Raw genomic sequence first — 21,629 nt, forward strand, 5'->3', positions numbered from 1 at the left:
TTTAGATCACTTGCACCTCCCCATTCCTAGGCTAATGTGTCTATTTGACATGCTCAGACCGTCCCCCTTTTTGCGGAGAGACTTAGTACAGCTCACGCGCCTGGCAGGATGATGACTCGCCAGTTGGATCCATTTCGGTCGTTTTTGGAGGGGTGCTTGATTCCCCTTTGCTACTATGTCCTCCACAGTGACAGCTTACGATTAATATAGGCTGGAATTTAAAATAGGGGGATATACATATATTTCGACAATAATAACATAAGTAAAAGGACGCGATGACGATACCGCTATTCAGGACACTACTTTCACCTCCGCCCTCCCTCTGGGATGGTCCACCCGACCCCACCTAAGGGCGGGCTTTATGCGGGGGGGGGGGGGGCTCGAGCCGCCATGTTGGACTTAACCACCAGGATTGTTATAAGAGGGGGTGGGATGTGAAGCGAGCGTACCTCAAGACCGAAACGCCTAATTCCTAGGGGAAAGCATAACTGGGCGTTAACCGATCGCAAACCCTGTCCTAGCCCATTAAGATAGGAGACTAACATATACAACGCAGTAAGACACCGCTTTTGGAATCCGTTCCTTCCCCCCCTCCTCTGCCGAGTTGGTCCCTACCCCCCTCTCGCGAGACTCGCCGCCGGGTCCGCTCTCGCGCACATGGCCCGGCGAGAGGGAGCCTCCCCTGCGCGCGCGCCTGCGCTCTCTCTCCCCCCTCCCTCCTCCTTTTCGGCCCAGCGCGCCGCCTCGCCTGTTCCAGCGCCGCGCGTGTGAGGCGAGCGGGAAGGCCGCGCAGCCCCCCATGCAGGAGACCCAGGAGAGCCCGGCGGCCGCCGAGACCCCCGCCGCTCTTCCCGCCCAGGACGAGGGGCCCGGAGGAGGAGGAGAGCCCGGCGGCGGAGGAGGAGGAGGAGGAGGAGAAAGAGGCGGCGGCGGCGGCGGCGGCAGCAGCAGCGGCGACTCGGAGGCCGAGCTGCCGGACGGGCCTTCCGCGGAGGAGCCTGAGGGGAAGAAGGAGCCGAAGCCCGAAAAAGGCGCCGGCGAGAAGGAGGAGGAGGAGAAGCCGCGAAGCAGCAGCAGCAGCAGCGGCGGCGAGGAAGAGGAAGCCGCCGCTGTCGCCGTCGCGGAAGAGCGAAGGGAGCAGCCGCAACCGCCTCCGCCTCCGGCCGCTGGTCCGCCTCCGCCTCCTCAGGAGCCGCCCGAGGTTGTCGCTGTAGCCGCCGCAGAGGAGCCGCCGGAGCGGGAGAAATCCCCCGAACCCCCCGCCTCTGCCCCGGCCGAAGGGGCTTCCGAGAAGCCCGAGGGGGACCGGGAGGGATCCGAAGGCGGCGAGGCGAAGAAAGAGGAGGAGGAGGAGGAGGAGAAGGAGGAAGCCGAGGAGGAGGAGGGAAAGGCCGAGAAGCCCAGCAAGGAGGAAGAGGAGGGGGGAAGCGGCAAGGAGGAGGAAGAGGAGGACGATGGCATCTCGTTCAGCGACCCCGAGGACTTCGTGGACGACATCGACGAGGAAGGTGGGTGGGCCGAGGAGGGAGAGGCCTGGCAGCGGCCTCTTCCCCGACACATGTTTGTAAGCCGCCTTGTCGGGGGTGGGGTGGGGGGGAAGGCGGCGGGGAGAAATAAATATTGCCATTATTGTTATACGTATTTTTGTATGTAGCGTTTCCCCCCAGAGAAGGACTCGAAGAAGGTGACAGGTAATATATGGACATTTGCGGGGGTGGGGTGGAGAGAGAGCCTGTGATCCTTAGAAAAGTAATGAGGAGGATGGTAGGGGTGGCCATTTGGGAAGGGGTGGCAGAGCCTCTGCTTTGCTTGCAGAAGGTCCCAAGTTCAACCCCCTGGAAGGGCTGGTTACATCCCACTGCCTGAAATGGTGGAGATGGTGCCATGGGTCAGTTTAGGCTAGTATTCTTCAACCTGGGGGAGGGGGTCCCCAGATGTTGGGACTAAAGCTGCCATCATCCTTGACCACAGTTGGCTGAGGGTGACAGCCACCGAAGATCCTGCATTGAAGAATACCGGTGCAGAGTAGTGCCTCTCAAGCTGTGGGGTGTGGTGCTTTGGCAGTCCCCACCCCCAGTGTGCCAGGGAGCAGCACCTTCGCTGTAGTGGAGTCTGCAAAGAGCGGGACTGGTCCATGGACCACCATTTTAAGCAGCGCTGTTGTAGACAATAGTGAGCTAGATGAATTAGTGGTCTGGCCATAAGACAAGCTCCCAGCATAGTCCTTCTGAGATAGAACAGGGAAGGGGGGGGATCACTTGGCCATCTTGTTGGCCTACTCCAGCTCCCATCAAACAAAGGGTTTAGAGGGCCAGTGTGGCATAGTGGTTATAGTGTGTTGGACTGGGGCTTGGGAGATCAAGGTTTAAATCCCACCAGTCGGCCATGAAGCTTTATGCAGGTCTCAGGGCTTTGGGGGAATTAAATGAGAACTGTGTATTCCAACTCCCATCATCCCTGACTGCTGGCCCTTCTCATCGGGGCTAATGAGAGTCATAGTCCAAACATCATTTGGGGAACCAGTGTGGAAAAAGGCTGTTCTAGAAGGTCCTGGTCTATCAGACTGAAGGATATGCAAGGCACTTTAGTGGATTGGACAGCAAGGCCCACCTAGCCCAGCACCCTGTTTCTCAACTGTGTTGAGCCAGATGTATCTGGAAATCTCACAACAGGGCACTAGCCCTCTCCTGTGTCCTGTCTCCAGATTGTGGTGCTAAGATATATTGCCCTATTACATGCAGGGCTTTGTGGCAATAGGTTTCTGATCTGCTCTTCTGTGTTCAGTATGCCTCTGGATAGCAGTTCCTGGGAATCATGAGCATGAGAAGGCCATTCTGCCCCCCCCCCCCCCGGTCTTGCTTGGCTTCCTGGAAGTATCTGTTTGGCAACTGGGAACAGAATGCTGGACTAGATGGGACTTTGGAATAATCCAGCAGGGCTCTTCTGGTGTTCTTAATGATTCCTAGCAACTGTAGTTTAGTGATGCACTATCTCTGATGCAAAACAGACAGTATCTAGCCTCTGTTTACATGGAGTGCATTATCTGTTATCTCCAGGTGAAGAAGTTAAGACCCCCTAAGCCTTTAAAATTTTCTCATGTTAGAATACCATATTTGCTTGAGTCTAATGCGTCATCAAATCTAATGCACACCTCAATTTTCAGAACCTTGAAACAATTTTTTTTTTTGCTGGCGAATGTAAATGTGCCATCAAATCTAATGTACACCTTAATTTTCACAACATGATTTTGCCAAAAAGTGTGAGTGTTAGATTCGAGTAAATAAGGTATTTTGTTGGTTGTTTTGTGCATTCAGCAGTCCTGATAGTAATAAATACTGTGTTAGAGGCTAATGCTTTATAAGTGAATTTCTTTTATTGTAAAGGGAAAGATTGTGGTAGGGGCATACAAATTTATAAAACTAGAGGATGAAGACTTGCACTTGTCTTGATTTGCTGTGTGATTAGAGCAAAGGCATCTTTGAACCCATGGAAAACTTGTTAAACTGCTATAATTAAAGGGTTTGTAGCAGCTTAATAATTATAAATAAAGCCATGTTCAATGTTCAAAGCGTTTAGTTCGGAGAAAGACTGGATGTGCCAGGTTACTTTCTTAGATTTTTGTAGTGATGTGGAAGGATAGCAACCAACATTTGTAATAGCATCATTCTGCCCCAGTAGATTTTTCCCCCATCAGAAGATAGAGAGCTGAGTTTGCAAAGTCCATAAAAATGTGGACAGTGGAAGAAAAACAGCTTAGCACTGTGGTGGCTGCCTGTCCTGGTTTAGGTGGGAGACTTAAAGGAGAGAGGCAGCCACTGGGAAGAATAGGGACTGTTCTTCTAAATCTTAAGCAAATCCTTGTTATACAAAAGGCAGTGAGAATGAGCTCTTGACACAGCAAAGTAGAGAATGAAGTTTAGAAAAGCATGTAACAAATTACTTTGTTTACTCAGTATGTTTCTAGCAGCAGGATAGCTCGGTTGGTTAGAGAATGATGGTGATAATGCCCAGGTTGAAGGTTCAGTCAGCTGCATATTCCTGCATTGCAGGGAGTTGGGCTAGAAGGGGCCTCCAGGTCCCTTCCAACTCTACAATTCTGTGATCCTTATGCTAAAGGTCTATTAGTTTCTATAGTTAAAATACAGAAGACTGATTCCAATATGAAGTTTGCACTTTTTTTCTGCCTTTACCAAACACATGGCTAACCAAACCGAGAATATCCCAGTTACAGGTAGGTAGCAGTGTTGGTCTGCCATAGTCAAAACAAAATAAAATAAAAAAATTCCTTCCAGTAGCACCTTAGAGACCAACTAAGTTAGTTCTTGGTATGAGCTTTCGAAGTGTGCATGCACACAAAAGCTCATACCAAGAACTAACTTAGTTGGTCGCTAAGGTGCTACTGGAAGGAATTTTTTATTTTATTTTGTTTAGAATATCCCAGTTAGTTTACTTTTATCCTGTAGATAAATTGTGGGCTTTGCTGTCTCTCTCATTCGCATACTTCTTATCTTTTTCACAGAATTACTTGGAGATATTCTGCAAGAACGTCCACAGGAGGCAGATGGAATTGATTCAGTGATTGTGGTGGATAATGTTCCTCAAGTTGGACCAGACCGACTCGAGAAACTGAAGAACGTTATCCACAAGATTTTCTCAAAGTTTGGAAAAATTACCAATGAGTTTTACCCAGAAGCCGATGGGCAGACTAAAGGGTGAGTGGCTATCTTTTTTAGCTGTCATTGCTAGCCAGCCCAAAAACTAATTGATCAATCTTTCCCTCTCCAATGAGGTGCCCCCCACCTTTCCAGCAGGAAAGGGAAGGTAGGGAGACTACTAGCTTGGCCACTACATGGTGGATGGTGCCCTGAATGCCAGCATGGCCAGTTCTTGAAAAGCTGTGAGAAAAGGAAGGTATGCTTTCTTGGGTGTCTGGTAGGTGAGTTACACCAGGTGCTATGCTACCAAGCAGGCAAGCAACCTTTAGCCGAGGAGCCTGTGGGGATTGCTACACAATTGTTAGGACACCCATGCATACCTCAGCAGCTTTAAATTTGAAAGGAAACCTGGTTGGTCACTTTTCATACTTACCAGAGTTTATAGGTACAGTCACCACAGTGAACATGGTGGCTGAAAATGTCAGATCCTCTATGACAGGCATGTCCAACTCCCAAAGTGACTGTGATCTACTCCCCAAAAAACTGGCAGTGATCTACCCATTGTCATTGGAGGGAGGAGGAGTGTGCATGGGGTGAGTGGATTGCCCATAGTTTTTGAGCTTTTTTTAGGAGGGGAGGGCCGAGAGTTGTTGAGCTTTCTGGGAGGAGGATTGCACTGAGTTTTTTAGCTTCCCCCCCATAACGTTTTGTACACGATAAGAATCCTGCTATTTACCAGGATCAGCTGGGGATCTACTGGGGTAGATCGTGATCATCTGGTTGGACACCCCTGCTCTATGATTATGGGTTTCTGGTGAGATATGGGACTGAAGTTTCAATGAACTTGCAAGGCATTCGTCTAGCGGAAGGCTGCCCCGCAAGACGAATTTGTCTATGGGGCTGCCTCGCTAGACGAAAATTTTCCGTCTTTTTTTTCCGTCTAGTGAAAGCGCAGCAGAACGAATTATTTTTGTCTAGCGGGGCACCACTGTACATGCACACAAACCCACACAGGTGCTCCCTCTGGAGGCTTCACCTAGGGCAAACAACCCAGCTAGCGCCCCGCCCCCTGGTAGCTACGGCACTGCATTACCCATGGGCAGATAATACTTTTCAAAATTAAGCTATGGGGAGTTGCCTGATAATAGTAAGTTCTCTGTGAAATTAAACTAACATTTCGTAGAAGAATAAGTTTTATAAATTAAGTACAGTGGTACCTCGGGTTACAGATGCTTCAGGTTATAGACGCTTCAGATTATAGACTGCTAACCCAGGAATAGTACCTCGGGTTAATAACTTTGCTTCAGGATGAGAACAGAAATCGCGCGGCGGCAGCATGAGGCCCCATTAGCTAAAGTGGTACCTCAGGTTAAGAACAGTTTCAGTTTAAGAACAGACCTCCAGAACGAATTAAGTTCTTAACCCGAGGTACCACTTATCAAGTAGAGGAGGGAGGTTAAGATTAGCCAGAGGTTTCACCCCTCTAAATGAACCACTAGCAGGTACAAAACCTGCCTGTTACCAGTCGCCAGATCAAGAGCAACAGAGAGCTTAGCTTGCTTCCTTTTTCTTCTCATATACAGTGCATTGAAATGCCTGGTTTTCAGAATCTTCTACCAGCCTTTTCCCCCTCATTCATTTTCCCTTCTGTGTCTCCCCTCTTGCCAGATGGCATTTTATATGCTAATGTGGCAAACATATGGAGCCATAGCTCTGTTTTTCAGCTGTTGTCATTGTTCTCTGAGATAATGCAAATTGGAAAAAGTGCACCTTGATCCTGCCCTTAAAATGGTGTATGCCACACATGAGGGATTATTACACAGAGGTAATTCTGAGGGCAGCAGCTGCAGGCCCAGCTTTCACTCATTGCACAGTGTCACATAGCATTTGGCACAGTTACATAAACAATGACTTTGGGGAAACAGTTGGTGTTGAATTCCGTTGACTTGAAGTGTGGCTGATGTCACTGTTGAGGTTTGGCTGAATCCCGAGCTTTGGGCCATTCATTTCATGTATCACCTCTATGGGCAATTTCAAATTAAGTTGTCAGCAATAACTAGATGTTTCACTGCAGGTATATTTTCCTGGAATACATGTCTCCAACTCATGCTTCAGATGCCATTAAAAATGCAGATGGCTACAAGCTAGACAAGCAGCACACTTTCAGGGTGAACCTTTTCACTGACTTTGACAAGTGAGTATCATCATTTCTTAAAAGCAGAAAAAGATTGACTGTTTGAAATACAAAGATGTATAACTGACTGAATCACATTTTCAGATACATGACAATCAGTGATGAGTGGGAAATTCCAGAAAAGCAGCCGTTTAAAGACCTGGTGAGTTTTCAGATGCATGTATAGACTTTAAAGATCACTGTGTCCATCAAGAGGCAATACGAAGTTTGTACCTGTGCAGGCTTGGAATCCCTCCAGTGCGGGTCATGGATTCCTAATAGGTTGTGTTAAAGAATACTCCCACAGCTCAGCTTGAAATGTGAATGATATACTGTGGCGGGCAATCAGATACTTGTTAAAATCTGAGCACCCCAGTGTTCTTTTTTAAAATACATATTTGTATATATGACTGCAAGATGCAAAATAATCTTGCCTGTAAAAATGTTAAGTGTTTGCAAACTGTTGTCAATGATCCTGATATAACATTCGTCCTTGTTACAGTGAACGTCTGCAGTTTTATGTCTTTTAACAAATGCAGATAAATATGGTGAATTTTGGCTTTCACTGTTGTGTCTTGGGACCGTGGGAAGTTCACAAAGCCCATCTAGGTGTGTCAGAGTTCAAATCCGGATGTTCTCCAAATTTCACAAATTCAGTATAATACTCGGGAATTGTTGAGTTGTGTCCAGCAAGCTGAGCTTTTATATTAGCTTTTCCATAGTTATTAACCATGTCTCAACTAAAGACCAAATAGCAGTTTTTTACAGGTCCTAACTTCTTAAACTGTTTTCCTTTTGACTTTTCCAGGGGAATTTGCGCTACTGGTTGGAGGACCCAGATTGTAGAGATCAGTACAGTGTGATCTTTGAATCTGGAGACAGAACTTCTATTTACTGGAATGATGTTAAGGATCCTGTCACAATTGAGGAGAGAGCTGTGAGTGTCTGTAGGAGGTATCTCTTTACTGAGAGCAGTTTGTGTGCAGTCTCTGTAAAAAGGAAATCAAATATATAATGCGACTAAACATTCAATTAGCATATGATTCAATGAACATAATAGCTATTCAGTACATTAGTGAATCACATCAGTTACATGGTTACCAGTTGATATTCACATGTTCCGGAGATTTTCGTTTTTAGAATGCCGAGGGCCACAAATAAATTTAGAGGTTGATTGAAGTTAGATGTCATGCACCAGAGTAAGGGGTTAATCCTAGATAAGTTTTTATACATCAATGTGCAAATGAAATATGTTTCAAATTATTATGCTATGCATTTTCCCCCCTGTAGCGATGGACAGAAACCTATGTGCGCTGGTCTCCAAAGGGTACCTATCTGGCTACATTCCATATGAGGGGCATTGCTTTGTGGGGTGGAGAGAAATTCAAGCAGATTCAGAAGTTCAGCCACCAGGGGGTGCAACTCATTGACTTCTCACCATGCGAAAGGTACTGTATGAAATTAGTTGGTGGTGGTACTGTGGGAATCGGGTGTATAAAATATATTGCCTCTTACAGTTACGCACTCTATTCATTGATTTACCTATTGGGGGCTGTTATACTATTCCCGGTATGGTTTTCAAGATAGAATAAAACAACGTACAACTACAAACAAAACACACGAAAATAAAACTTAAAAGATCATGGAAGTAGTACACAACATTGCCTGAAATGAAAGGAGGCCTTGTACTGGATATGTTAATGTACGAGTTGGAGCATAGATTAGATCTGTTTGTTGTTGTTTGCACTTGTAGCTCAGTTTTCAAGAGATCTTTTCATTCAGGACCAGTCAGGTCTGAGCAGTTTCCATAGCCCCTTGGTGGAAACATTGACTAAATTTATTAACAAGTTTCTAGACTTTTTTTTCTTGTGATGAAAGTTCTCATACTTATGCTTTCTTGGCATAGCTTGTGTGCAATACTTTGGGGGGGAATTGTTGAGTGAGGGCCCCCTGTCTCACAGGATGCTTACTCACTCGCCCTCCTAGCACAGAAGGGAAGGTGTTATGGCTCACCCTTGTCTTCTACCTCTTTTCTACATACATTCCTGGCTCCTGGAGAGGCAGGGACTCTTCAAGGCCTTTTGCTCCCAATTCTCTCTCTCGGGGACTCTTCAAGGCCTTTTGCTCTCAATTCTCTCTCTCTCTCTCTCTCTCTCTCTCTCTCTCTCTGTGTGTGTGTGTGTGTATGTGTGTCACTCTGTATTTGTCTGTTTTTCTTTCTAGCTAGTAACTAGGTCTTGTATATAGCATGGGACAAAACAGTTCTGCCATATAAAGAGTGCAACTCTTGTTCTAATGAGAAGCAGCTTCCTAGACCTGTCATAGTTGATAGTGTAGTGCAGAGTTTTCCAAACTGTGTGTTGTGTGAATGCTCCCCATGCTCCTCCTGGCGCTGGAAAGGGGTTAGTTTAACCTCTGGTTTGCTAGGAAAAGTGAATTACTGTGTCACAAAATGAGGCATGTCCAAAAAGTATGTCCCCAACATGAAAAGTTTGCAAAGCTCAGGTGTACCCCCAAACCAAACTCTCGGTTGCCTCTTCAGTTCCTTGAACTAGCTAAGACTTCCTGCCTTTTGTTGGCTTTGAAGTGAGAACATAATTGGTCACAGACATTTATGTTGTGGTTTGTGTTGAATCTCTCACATTTGTTTGCTAAAGGGTTGAAGTTGTTGGGAATGTTATATTTGAAGCCTTTGTGCTATCAAACTACTATCATACCACATAGGATTAATGCATGAACCCTAAAAGGAGGAAACAGGATGTTAGATGCTGGTGTTTTTCAGGGCTCTGTTTTGTTAATTTAATTTTGGAATTTGGCAAAGTTGAGTACTGCTTGAGTGACAAGGCCCTGGCAACAAGAATACAGTATCTTGGGTGCACCTGTAAAACACAAAATCTGCATTTTAATGGGGAAAAACCCGCTTGATTCTTCACCATACATCAAGACGTGCTTTCTGTCTTACAAGACTTTTGCTAAGCATTGCAGTTTTGAAAGTATGCTTTCCCCCTGTGAAGTTGTATTCCTGGGAACAGAAACTAAGAAAAATAAAACATGCCCCTCTAATGAATTTCAAAAGCAACTCAAATGTTTAAACTTGATATAAGATCGCAGCTTTTATGTTTGTATAATTGATCTATTCTTCTTTCTGAAGGTACCTGGTCACCTTCAGCCCTCTAATGGACACCCAGGATGACCCTCAAGCGATCATTATCTGGGATACCCTAACTGGACAGAAGAAGCGCGGATTCCACTGTGAAAGCTCAGCCCACTGGCCCATTTTTAAGTAGGTTGGGTAGATGGTTAACAAATTGCTTTTAAAAAACAAACAAACATGCTTTTGTTATGGGGAAGAGAAACATATCTGATTTCTTGAAATTCTTTGCTTAGGTGGAGTCATGATGGTAAATTCTTTGCTCGGATGACATCTGACACTCTTAGCATCTATGAAACACCTGTAAGTCTCCCTCCCTTTATAATGTAATATGATAGATTCTGTAACGTGCCTATTAGAAGTCAAAATGTGCCAAAAGTTTTCCTGCTAATAAGGATATAAACTTGCAAGCATGCATCCCATAGCCATTCTGACTGCAGTGTTTGCACATCTCCCACTAATGCAACCTAAAAGATATTGCTAGTTTGGCTTCAAATGTTGAACATAGATTGCATTTTCTCTCACACAGAGAACCTCCAGAAACTGTCACAATTACTTGTGGGACAGCCTAATTGTATCTGTCCATTAAGCTCTTTGAAATACTGTTCATTCATAGTATTTTTCCCAAAACAAAAGTGAGGAGGAGGTGTATTGGCTTTTTTATGTCCAATAAAGACCTTTTAGGGGTGTTTTTTTTTTTTTAACATGTCTTCAGTATTAAAGTGATTCCCCATTTCTGTTTCTTGTGCTTGTGTTTCTTCTTTGTTGATTATTATATTTATAGTTTCACTATGTTTTTATGCTTTGTTTTACATCACATTGGGGGGCTCTCTTAAGCAGGGAGGTAGACTGTAAACTTTAACATAAATGTTATTATAAACTTAAATTGAGATAGATAGGTGTGTACTAGAATCATTTTGACTTTATGTTCTCTCTTTCTAGTCAATGGGTCTGTTGGACAAGAAAAGTTTAAAAATCAATGGGATCAAGTGAGTATTTTTCTTTAGCTCTTACTCTCCTTGCTGCTGCTGCTGTTATTGTTATTGTTATTTTTGCCTTAGACATATAATTGTCCTCCTACCAGTTGCTCCCTCTCCTTTTCCAAAGTGTGAGAAATAGATTTCACTTGGCTCGTGTGATATGTGGGGTTGGGGTTTTTTTTAAGTGCCTTAAACTACTAAATTGTTGCATGTTCTGTTTACCATCCCTCAGAGACTTCTCCTGGTCTCCAGGTGGCAACATAATAGCTTTTTGGGTGCCTGAAGACAAAGATATACCAGCAAGGGTGACGTTGATGCAGCTTCCCTCCAGACAGGAAATCAGAGTGCGGAATCTCTTCAATGTGGTGGACTGCAAGCTACATTGGCAAAAGAATGGGGATTATCTCTGTGTGAAAGTAGACAGGACCCCCAAAGGCACACAGGTGCGTGGCTCCTAAGCTTCCTTACAGAACTGTTAAACTCTTTGAGTCTGAAATCCCAACTTTTATATTATCAAAGCTAAGAGAACAATTGAAAGCCTTTTCTGTTTTTGATTGAAGCATTCTTGCTCTGAGCTGCCCATAGTGGCTGGGGAAACCCAGCCAGATGGGTGGAATATAAATAATAATAAATTGTTGTTTTTGTTGAGATGGGCAGGGTATAAATAATAATAAATTGTTATTGTTCCACCATCTGCAGCAGCTTCATGGTGCCTGATCTCCTCACATATGTTGCACAATTTGTGTTTCTGTCTACTTCCTCCTTTCTTATTGCACTCTGTGTAAGCCCCATTGCTCTTTTGCTTTGGACTGCCAGTTCCTGCACTGGGCGAAAGCTTTTTAATGAACTCTTAGCACACGTTTGCTGCAGAACTGCAAGGATTATCAGAGAACATATTAAAGAGTCCAAGAATTTTATTCTAAATATAGGTAGTTCACATGTTGCTATAAAACCTCCTGAATAGAAAATGACTCATGTTTACAATTACAGGGGTTGAGTTTAAAATGAAGCTATCCCATCTGGCATGGACCTGTTTTCCACACAGGCTTCTGTGTGTCCCCACCCCCTCCTGAGTGCAAATAGTTCCATTCTTCAGAGTTGATCTCATGTATGCCTGGAGATGACTTATCTTACTCTGAGTAGTTTACTATATACTAGCCCTGTCTAATGTGTATTTCAGTTGAAAACTTTGCAGTTCAGTCTTGTAGAAGAGAATAAATAACAGTGTCTGGGAGGCTAGCCTTGTTTTGGTTCTTCTTTGCTGCAAGAGATTTGTGGCTCCATAAAGACTAATTCTAAAGTGCTGCAAGACACTTTGTATTAAATAACAGTAGTGCGTCTCGCTCTAAGTAATGAGATTTTAGGCACCCTAAGCACTCAAATCCAAACAACAGCAGGCCCAGCTACTTCTGCTTTGTATTAAATACACATTATCTCAAGTCCCTACCTGGGTAGATGACATGACCACACCACCTTTTTCCCCCTTCTGCAGGGTGTAGTGACCAACTTCGAAATCTTCCGCATGAGAGAGAAGCAGGTTCCTGTTGATGTGGTAGAAATGAAAGGTAAAAGACACATTTCACATAGCTTCAGCTCTCTATGCACTACTTTTTGTCCTTCAATGTATATCTAATTTAGTGTTTATAGCATATGAAATATAATAGAAGTTAAACACCACATAATGTAGCCACCAGGGTGCTGATCAGAACCACTGTATTACAGTCCCTGCAGTTCCCTTTTCCTGGAGCCAGTCCAGGAGGCTACCATGGTTGATAACATCAAATGCCTATGAGAAGTCAAGAAGCAGGAGCAAGGTCACACTGCCCCATCCTGCTCTTTGCAAAGGTCATCCATCAGGGCGACCAAGGGGCTACTCAGTTCCATGGCCAGGCTTGAACCCTTATTCAAATGGATCTAAATAATATGTGCCTTCCCAATAATGCTTGCAGCTGCTCCACCACCTTTTCCAAAAGGGGGTATTTGCAAGTGGTTGATAGTTGTTCCGATCCAAAGGGACCAAATCCAGTTTCCTTAGGAGCAGCCACACCTCTGCCTCTTTCAGTGCAGCAGGGACCATCCCCTCTTGCAGTGAAGCTTTAACCACACTCGGGACCTAACCAGTCAGCCCTCCTGAACTAGATTTGATAAGCCAAGAGTGACTACAGTCGAGGGGAAATGTGGTGGTGCGCATTGCCGCCAGCACCTTGGCACACCAGCTGATTGTATAAGGTGAAACTGATCCCACAAAATATCCCTGATAACGACAGTATGTGCCTCAACCAGAGCTGCAACAGGTGTGGAGTCAAGATCACTCCAAAGTAAAGGCTATTCTCCAAGTGTGTAGCCAGTTGGTCACGGTGGGTCTTAGAAAGTTCTACCACACTGCCACATGGTAGGCACGGTTATGTGTTCTTACCTGTGTTGGGTCAGCTTCATAGCGAGATTGGCACCATCTGCGCTCCAGTCTTCATCCGGCCTGTTTCATAGTCCAACATTCTTCAGAGTACCAAGAAGCTGCTCAGGGTCTACAACACCAAAGAGGATGCTCATGAGTGATCATGGCAACTTCCCATTTCATATCACCATCTTCTAGGTAGGCAGGATCACCAGCTTTCTCCATGGGAAAATCCCCCAGAGCATTGAGAAACGATCTGGTTCCATCAGTCTAGAGGGTGGGCCATACACATGGCCCTCCTACAGTGGGGACCTGCCACCGCCAGTCAAAACTTAACCTGATAATTGTCTGACCATCACAAGGAAGTGCATTGCGTTCCCTATCTTCAGTCCATCCCTCTTATAACTTGGGGTAAAGATCACATCAAGAGTGTGCCCTGACTGATGTGTTGGACCAAAGACCACCTGACAGATACCCATGGTTGTCATGGAGTCTGAATTCTGGAGCTGGCCCAAGAGCAGCCTCCGCATGGATAGTCGTACCTCGTGTTACGAACACTGCGTGTTGCCTTCGTCACGGGTTACGAACATGCCGAACCCGGAAGTACCGGAACGGGTTACTTCCAGGTTTGGCGGTTCACGCATGCGCAGATGTGCAAAATGACATCATGCGCAGACGTGCCGAATTGCGTCACACACATGCGCAGATGCGGCGCTTCAGGATGCGGGCCTTTCAGGTTACGAACGGGGCTCCGGAACGGATCCCATTCCTAACCAGAGGTACCACTGTATTGAACTCACCCAGGATTATCATTTTAGGGTCCTCAAAAACTATCCCAGAGACTACTTCGGCCAGCCTGAACAGGAATGCTGCTGGGCAGCAGGATTTTGAATGTCCAGGAGACCCACATGAATTGGAAGCTTTTTCAGAGAGGATCTGGCTAATTTAACAGGTTTAATGTAGGTCTTCCTCTCTTGCAGAAAGCATCATAGCGTTTGCTTGGGAGCCAAATGGAAGCAAGTTTGCTGTGTTGCATGGAGAGCCGCCACGAATATCCTGCTCTTTCTACCATGTGAAAAACAATGGGAAAATAGAGCTCATTAGTAAGTAGAATTCAAGAGGCTGTGCATGGGTTTGGGGTTTGAGGGTCTGTGTGTGTGATGTTACAATCTATTTTAAAATTCACCGAGAATCATTTGGACTTCTCCTCTTTGACCTCTTGTGTCCAAATACCTTTGTCTTGCAAGACCTCTTGGATTTCTCAACTATTGAAACTTGGACAATGCAGCACATGGTCATTTTTGTGACTGCAGATCTGCTGTAAAAGCATTGATGCTAAGTAAGGCTTCTTTTATGAATGAGATTGTGTATCCTAGTTATTCCTGGTCTTGTCAATAGTCAGGCAGCATTAACGGGGGCATGAAGATTTTGATTACTTTGTTTTGTAAAGCTGAAATCTATTACAAAGGCATAATATCAACCTTATAAAGCAATGATATTTGTCTCATGTATTTAAATCTTATTTCAGAAATGTTTGACAAGCAGCAGGCAAACACGATATTCTGGAGTCCTCAAGGGCAATTTGTGGTGTTGGCTGGTCTCAGGAGGTGAGTACTGTTTCTTGGCAAACATATCTTGAGTTACAGAAGCTTTTTTATTTTAAGGTTCTTGACTTAAAACGGGTTCCTTAGAGGGTGCCATCTTGGTCCACTGGAGCCAAAACCACACAGAGCTCTGTTTCATTTCCAATGGTTCTCATGCTCAGATTTTAAAGAATTGTTTGTTAGATTGTTTCACAGGCTTAAAAGTTGCCTGCATGTAATATATAAAATATTCTAATTATTTTTCTGTGCAGCATGAACGGTGCCTTAGCTTTCGTTGATACATCTGACTGCACCATGATGAACATTGCTGAGCACTACACAGCCTCAGATGTTGAATGGGACCCCACAGGCCGCTATTTGGTGACTTCTGTTTCTTGGTGGAGTCACAAGGTATTATCAATACTTCCCCACCCATTACCCTTCTCCATCTTGAGCCTTTTAACAGGCCTTGTGTTGTATTTATTTTAGCTTGGATACCTTTGATTCATAAATATCATCATTAATAGCATTGCTCATTATTTCTTCTTGTCATTCTCATGCCTCAGTAGACCCAGTGCATTGGTTCTGCTCTTAACTGTAGAAGAGGCTTGAGTAAAGGGGAGGAGATAATTGTGGGGCTTTCAGTGTGTAAACTATGTAATGTGTGCTCCTCAAACAGTGAGATACCTTAGTTACTCTGGTGCCCGGCCTTCTGTGTTGGTACCTTGTTTATACATAATTCAGATCTTTATACAGTAGTAAACATTTGCCATATACAAGTTAAGGCATCAGTTGATGGTCATTAGAAATCCTTTCACAACACCACAGAAGGGAATTTGAATGCTTTCAGCTTTTTAGGACTACTAAGTGAGCGGCTGGGTGCAAGGAATGCTGCACCGTGTGTGACACAGCTTCACTGAACTGTCTTTCTAGGTGGACAACGCCTATTGGCTGTGGACTTTCCAGGGTCGCCTCCTACAGAAGAATAATAAAGACCGGTTCTGCCAGTTACTTTGGAGACCCAGGCCACCTACGTTGCTCACCCAGGATCAAATAAAGGTGTTGTGTCCTTTACGGTGGGAGGTTTGGTGTAACTTTTTGGGTTGATGTTAAGAGAAGGAAGCTCGGTATTAGGAAAACAGCTCTAATGCTTTGGGAATTATAACACAGACAAGAGTTGAAGCTCACCACACGCTGGGGATAAGGAAGAGACATAGGTCAGCGTTAGATCAGATACTTTATGTGCGTCTGGTCCCAAGTTCAATCCCTGACATCTCCAGTTAAATGTTCAGGTGGTAGGTGATGAGAAAAATCTCTTGGGTTCCTGGAGAGCTGCTGCCAGTCAGTATTGCACTACATGGGTCAGTGGCTTAACCTAGCAGCTTGCCATGTCCACAAACCACTCCCCCAGTTCAATTTGCAATTGCCTCCAGCAAGCCCAGCTGAGCTTATCCCAATCCCACTGAACTGGACCTCATTCCCCTGATTCCATTGGGAGCGTGACATTTGTTGATCCTGCCCCATTCTGATTCCTGGTGTGCTGCCTACAGCTCTTGGGAAGTGTACTTTTCCCAGGTTACCAACATTAAGTAGTCTTGGAAAAAAGCATTTCTCGCCTACTGTTTTCTGGGTTGCTGCACTTTAGCTGCTGGAGAAGGGATACTTGCTCCCAGAGCAGCTTACAAGTAAGTGGCTTTGGGGAGGGGATTATCCAAGCCAGAGGAAGACTTGGGGCCATAATACTCTCTTGCTATTCAAGGCAGGCTTTGCAAATCACCAAGGAGGCCAGTTTCCCCCACATACTCTGCAGTAGTAAAATATTGGGTTGTATTCAACTACCTTTTACTCAGACCCATGAAATGAATAAACTTGCATTAGTTATGTTCATTAATTTCATTGAGAGTACCATTGAGTAAAACTAAGTGGAATACCACTCTGCAGAACTACAGTAAACATGTCTGATGGATTGCTGTAGTATCCTGTGCACAATATTCGAAAGGCATGTATTTGACATCCTGCTTAGTTCACTTTTTCTCCTCAAAATTTGCTGGGGCTATATGAAATGGCAGATTTTGCTCAATATAACATAAAATCATTTAAAAATACAATATGTAACACTTATTTCCTGACACAGCAAATCAAGAAAGATCTGAAGAGATACTCCAAAATATTTGAACAGAAAGATCGTCTGAGCCAGTCTAAAGCCTCAAAGGTAAGCTGCCTTTTGATCTCTTGGTGCTGTGGTTGTGAGTCCAGACGCCTATTTCCAGATCTAGAACCCTCTGATTCAATTTTCAAAACTGCTTCTGGCAGAAATGTTGTGCAAAAAGAGAGTTCTGGGGCCAGGGAGGTTGGAGCACACTGAAATGTTGGAGCAGGAAAGTCAGCAAATGAGAACTCGTAATTCTTCTGCTGGAGAATATGGAACCTTTAGCAGTATTCAGTGTGGGGGAAAGTCTGTAAATGCACTTTCCTCCTTGTGGCATCATTTGGCCCAGATCTTGATGTAACGAATTTTGCAAAGTGAAGCAGTCTGTTTGCACTAGTGAAAGGTATTTTGTCACCCCAGTCCTTCTCACATTTACATGGAAATAAGTCTCCTTGGTAATTCTAAGTAGGCATGTTTGGGATCAAAGCCTTGGAAGGTCCAGCTTCTCTCCCCCATCTTGATTACTCCTGGGGAGGTTTCTGGCTGCATTTTGATTGAAGGTTTATTTTATTTTATTTTTTATAAAGAATTTATTGGTTTTTTCATAACAAAGAATAATCCTACACCTACACCAACATTAACCCCGACAATTACCCACCCACAGTTATGACAAAACAAATACAAACATACCAAAGATTCTTTTTCTTATTTGAATAGACACACACACACAAAAAATTCTTGTTCCGAATCTTTACGGTTGACTTCCCCTACCTTCTCTCCTTCGGTTTCAAATCCAAATTCTACTTTAATAACTTCACCTCTCTAAAAATTAAATTCATTAAAAAAAAAATTCAATCTAAACAATCTTCTTAAATTCTTATTTTTTAGTTTACAGTAGTATCTCACTTTATCTTGGATAAAATCAAATCATATTGTAACTTCATAATAATTGATAACAAAACTTCATTTCTTAACATATTATTCTTATATCAAAACAAAACACACCTCTTCTTTCCCTTAAACTGCTGCTAATAACAAAAAAAAAATCAAAATATCCCTTTTCTTATTTAAAAAGACTTAATATCTTGACACACCTATTCAGGGTACCATAACAAATCATTTATATTTTACCCTTAATACAATTCACCCTATCCCCCCTCTCACCATTGTCCTTCTCCACCTTACTCCGGAACCGCTCCTCAAATTGTCCTCTTTTCTTATAAGTCCACAGATCCAGACATAGTCCACAACAATCCTTGCATCGAGCATCAGGGTACACAGTTCATCTTCTTCTTCCAGCTTCTCCGGTTCAATGTTGCATTCTTCTTTTGTTTGTAAGCATCTTAATTTTTTGCCCATCACTCCCGAGCTCTCACCTCGAGGGTTGCATATAACAATCTTCACCGTCCCGGGTCTGCCACCCCCAAAGGACGTTTCTTTTTGCCGGAGTCGCCAAGCCATTTCACTCTGTTCTTCAATCATCCCCTTCAGCTCTTTGCCAAGGCTCTCTTCCATTGTATCAATAACCTGAAAGGTCTCCTCTGTGGGAAGCACATTTTTCTTCATGTCCCAGTTCAAAACCATCAGTTTCTGGTTAAGCAGTTCCAGTCTCAAAAAAGTAATCCTTTGTTCATCAGTTAATCCAGAGTTCAGAACAAGCTCAAAAACAAAGCCCAACATGGTAGAAGCGGGCATAGGTGTCAAATTTCAGTTTCTATTTCAGTGTTTTTCCATCTTAATGCCAGTAGTTTTCCACTCCAACTCAGACTTTCGCAGCCATTTTCCCTGAAACCAGGGTGCAAAGACCATAACTTTAAAAAGAGATATTCTCCATTATCTTCCTCCCCAAAGGGAGATCTGAATAGTCTCACTTGTCAAAAGATCAAAACATTGTAACCATCATTGTAACAGCAGTCTATCAAAAAACCGTTATTTTCTTGCCACCGAAGGGAGGGAGGCAGGCTTCCTTTCCCTGAAACCTCCCGTATCATTAAATTCCACAAGTTAATCCAATCAAGTACTCACAGTCACCGGGCTTCTTTTCCTTTCATCTTTTAAAGGGAGAACGATGTCGCGAGCGGCGGCCACCGCTTCTCCGCCCGGTTGGGGCATGTCCCCTAATGGCCCAGCTCCGCAGTCCCTTCACCCCCACTCCCCCTTTACAGGGGGAACGAGGGAAGGGTACGGAGCCTAGCGGGCCCGCCGGGGAGCCCGAGGCGCGGGACGCCCTTCCCGCGCCTCACCGGAGCCCCGCTTAGCGGTAGCGGGGCTCCAACCCCTGGGCTGGACTGGGTTGCCTCGCTGCCGAGGCAACCCACGACCGCCCGCGATGGCGTCCTCGCCGGAAGTCTTGATTGAAGGTTTAATAGCAACCTCTTGTTTTCTGTAGGAACTGGTAGATAGAAGGCGAACAATGATGGAGGAGTTCAAAAAATACCGCAAGATGGCACAAGAACTGTACATGGAGCAAAAGAATGAGCGGTTGGAGCTCCGCGGAGGTAAGTTGGCTTTCTAAGCATATCTTGTCTTAGGCTGCAGTCCTGTGCATGCTTACCGGAGAGTAAGCTGCAGTGAACTCGGAAGCCACATGAAGGCAAGTCTCTGTTAGGGAAAAATATTGGCAGAACTGTTACTGAAAGAGTGTTGGACTTATCTTAACAAAATAAATGATAAGCAAAATAATTATGAAGAAGTTGTTATGTGGCAGAACTAGTTGGTTTGAATGAGATGGCAGCTGTAGCTCTGTTCTAACACAGCTAAGATCCTGTTCTTCTCTTGTTGCCTTGAAATCATTCAAGTCTAATACTTTTCCTCTCCTTACAGGAGTAGACACAGATGAGCTGGACAGCAACGTGGATGACTGGGAGGAGGAAACTGTTGAATTTTTTATCAATGAAGAAATTATTACAGTTGCAGAGCCAGAGTAGTCCGAAAGCCGTGGTAAAACCTTTTCACATTGTGTACTTGGGTGTGGTAGGGAGGGAAGCTTTGTTGAAATCCTGGAGACTGAGAGTTGCCACTTTCTCCTTCTTTTGCAGCACCACCATATCGCGTACTGAGGAGGGATTTGTTCATTTTCAGAAGGTCTGCACAACTTTGGACTTTTTTAAAATCCATATTCTCTCTCTGGACGGTGAATGCGCAGGATTCGTTCATTCTGACACATTGTAGTGCCTTCTAGTCCCCACTGCCTACTGTGGGGTCACTGAAAGGCACTGCTTTTAAATTTTATCCTTTATTGGGGAGGGTTAGTTTAATTTTGAAAAAATCTACCACCAGTATTTGCTGCTTGACACTCCAGCAGTGCTGCTCTCAGCTGAGCAACTTGGAACTGTGGCCCTTACAAGTGCAGCCTTGGCGCAACTTCCAGGGTCTTGCCACAAACTCGTGATGCTTCTGTTTGCCGAAGACTGTTCCTGTGCCCAAACCGCACAGGTGGAAGTTGGTTTCATGCTGGGGAAGATCACCAAAAAAACTGTACTTCATACTATGTGCTTTAATTTGCGGAAGCGGCACTACAGTGGGCTCTACCCTCCTCCATTCAGATTGTGACAGGAGCTCTCCCAGGTTGAACATTGGAAATAAAGCAAACCTGTATGCTTAATAAAGAGGGCTGTGTTATATGAGGCTTTCTCACTTTGAAACTCATTGGTGTGACATTTGCCTGTAGCAAGAACATCTTGCTATCTGCAAATTGAATTTACATTCATTTGATTTCCTATGCTTCCTCCATGCCTGACGGCTAATAATTGAGTTACAGATACATATTCTCAAGGTACATGGTCTCTGCCGCAACAAAATCAGATGCATTGGGGGTTATATTTGCAAACAGCTTGAGTCTATATTTTAAAATAACAAACGTGCCGTCTGAGTATTAGACGAATGTAGGGGGCTGTTTGTTGCCTGATGTACTGCCTACTTTGAAGAGGAAGGCAAAGCTGTACCTAAGAGCTGCTAAGATCTTCTCCATCTGAGCATCATCACCATCATTTTATTTGTATGCTGCCTTTCCACAGTTAAAACAGTGCTCAAGGTGGCTTACAATACAAAAAGATTTACATAATTACAAACATAGCAAAGTAGTAATAAGAATAAATAAAACACATCAAAAATTGCATCACCAAACTGAACAATTTCCACATAAAAATATGCAAAAATTAATATCAGTAACAGCGAAAACTACTGACAAAACTTACCCCCCCAAATACCCCAGCAGCAGCAGCAGCAGCAGCAGCAGTAGTTCTAATGAAGCCTGTCAGGCCCTGCCCTGGGCCAGGTGGAGAGAGGCAGGAACTGGGCCCTCAGGCTCCCAGCAGGTCAGAGCACAGTGCCTTGTAGTAGTAAATTGAAAAGAGGAACTCTTGGAGGCAGTTGGAACCACAAAGGAGCATCTTCCATTGAAAACTAAAAGGTGCTTGACCTCCAATATATCATACACATTGTGGCATTATAATAGGTAATGATTATAGACTTCCTTTCTTCTGCTGCAAAACAGCTTTGAAGTTAGTGGCAGTGCAGTAATCTTAGCACTGATCTACATATT

General features: G+C 44.3%; 1 protein-coding gene across 1 annotated transcript; it reads left to right on the plus strand.

The window, feature by feature from the left end:
* The first annotated feature begins 1,402 nt into the window (after positions 1 to 1,402).
* EIF3B (eukaryotic translation initiation factor 3 subunit B) lies at positions 1,403 to 20,712 on the plus strand. The gene is made up of 19 exons (XM_033166470.1): positions 1,403 to 1,508; positions 4,520 to 4,712; positions 6,730 to 6,849; positions 6,934 to 6,991; positions 7,637 to 7,765; positions 8,119 to 8,276; positions 9,980 to 10,111; positions 10,216 to 10,282; positions 10,922 to 10,968; positions 11,192 to 11,402; positions 12,452 to 12,524; positions 14,335 to 14,457; positions 14,883 to 14,961; positions 15,210 to 15,348; positions 15,871 to 15,996; positions 17,072 to 17,149; positions 19,476 to 19,584; positions 19,910 to 20,026; positions 20,125 to 20,712. Exons 3-18 carry the CDS (start codon positions 6,749 to 6,751, stop codon positions 20,011 to 20,013), a joined length of 1,734 nt encoding a protein of 577 aa, XP_033022361.1. The 5' UTR covers positions 1,403 to 1,508; positions 4,520 to 4,712; positions 6,730 to 6,748; the 3' UTR covers positions 20,014 to 20,026; positions 20,125 to 20,712.
* The last annotated feature ends 917 nt before the right edge of the window (positions 20,713 to 21,629 follow it).

Source organism: Lacerta agilis, chromosome 13, assembly GCF_009819535.1.
Source record: "Lacerta agilis isolate rLacAgi1 chromosome 13, rLacAgi1.pri, whole genome shotgun sequence".
Classification (NCBI taxonomy): Eukaryota; Metazoa; Chordata; class Lepidosauria; order Squamata; family Lacertidae; genus Lacerta; species Lacerta agilis.

Excerpts from the sequence above, each read along its gene's own strand:
- EIF3B (XM_033166470.1), top strand. The coding sequence starts at position 6,749 with ATGTCTCCAACTCATGCTTCAGATGCCATTAAAAATGCAGATGGCTAC. Across the intron at positions 10,112-10,215 it reads GCCCACTGGCCCATTTTTAA|GTGGAGTCATGATGGTAAAT; the intron begins GTAGGTTGGGTA and ends TTCTTTGCTTAG. Across the intron at positions 10,283-10,921 it reads TTAGCATCTATGAAACACCT|TCAATGGGTCTGTTGGACAA; the intron begins GTAAGTCTCCCT and ends CTCTCTTTCTAG.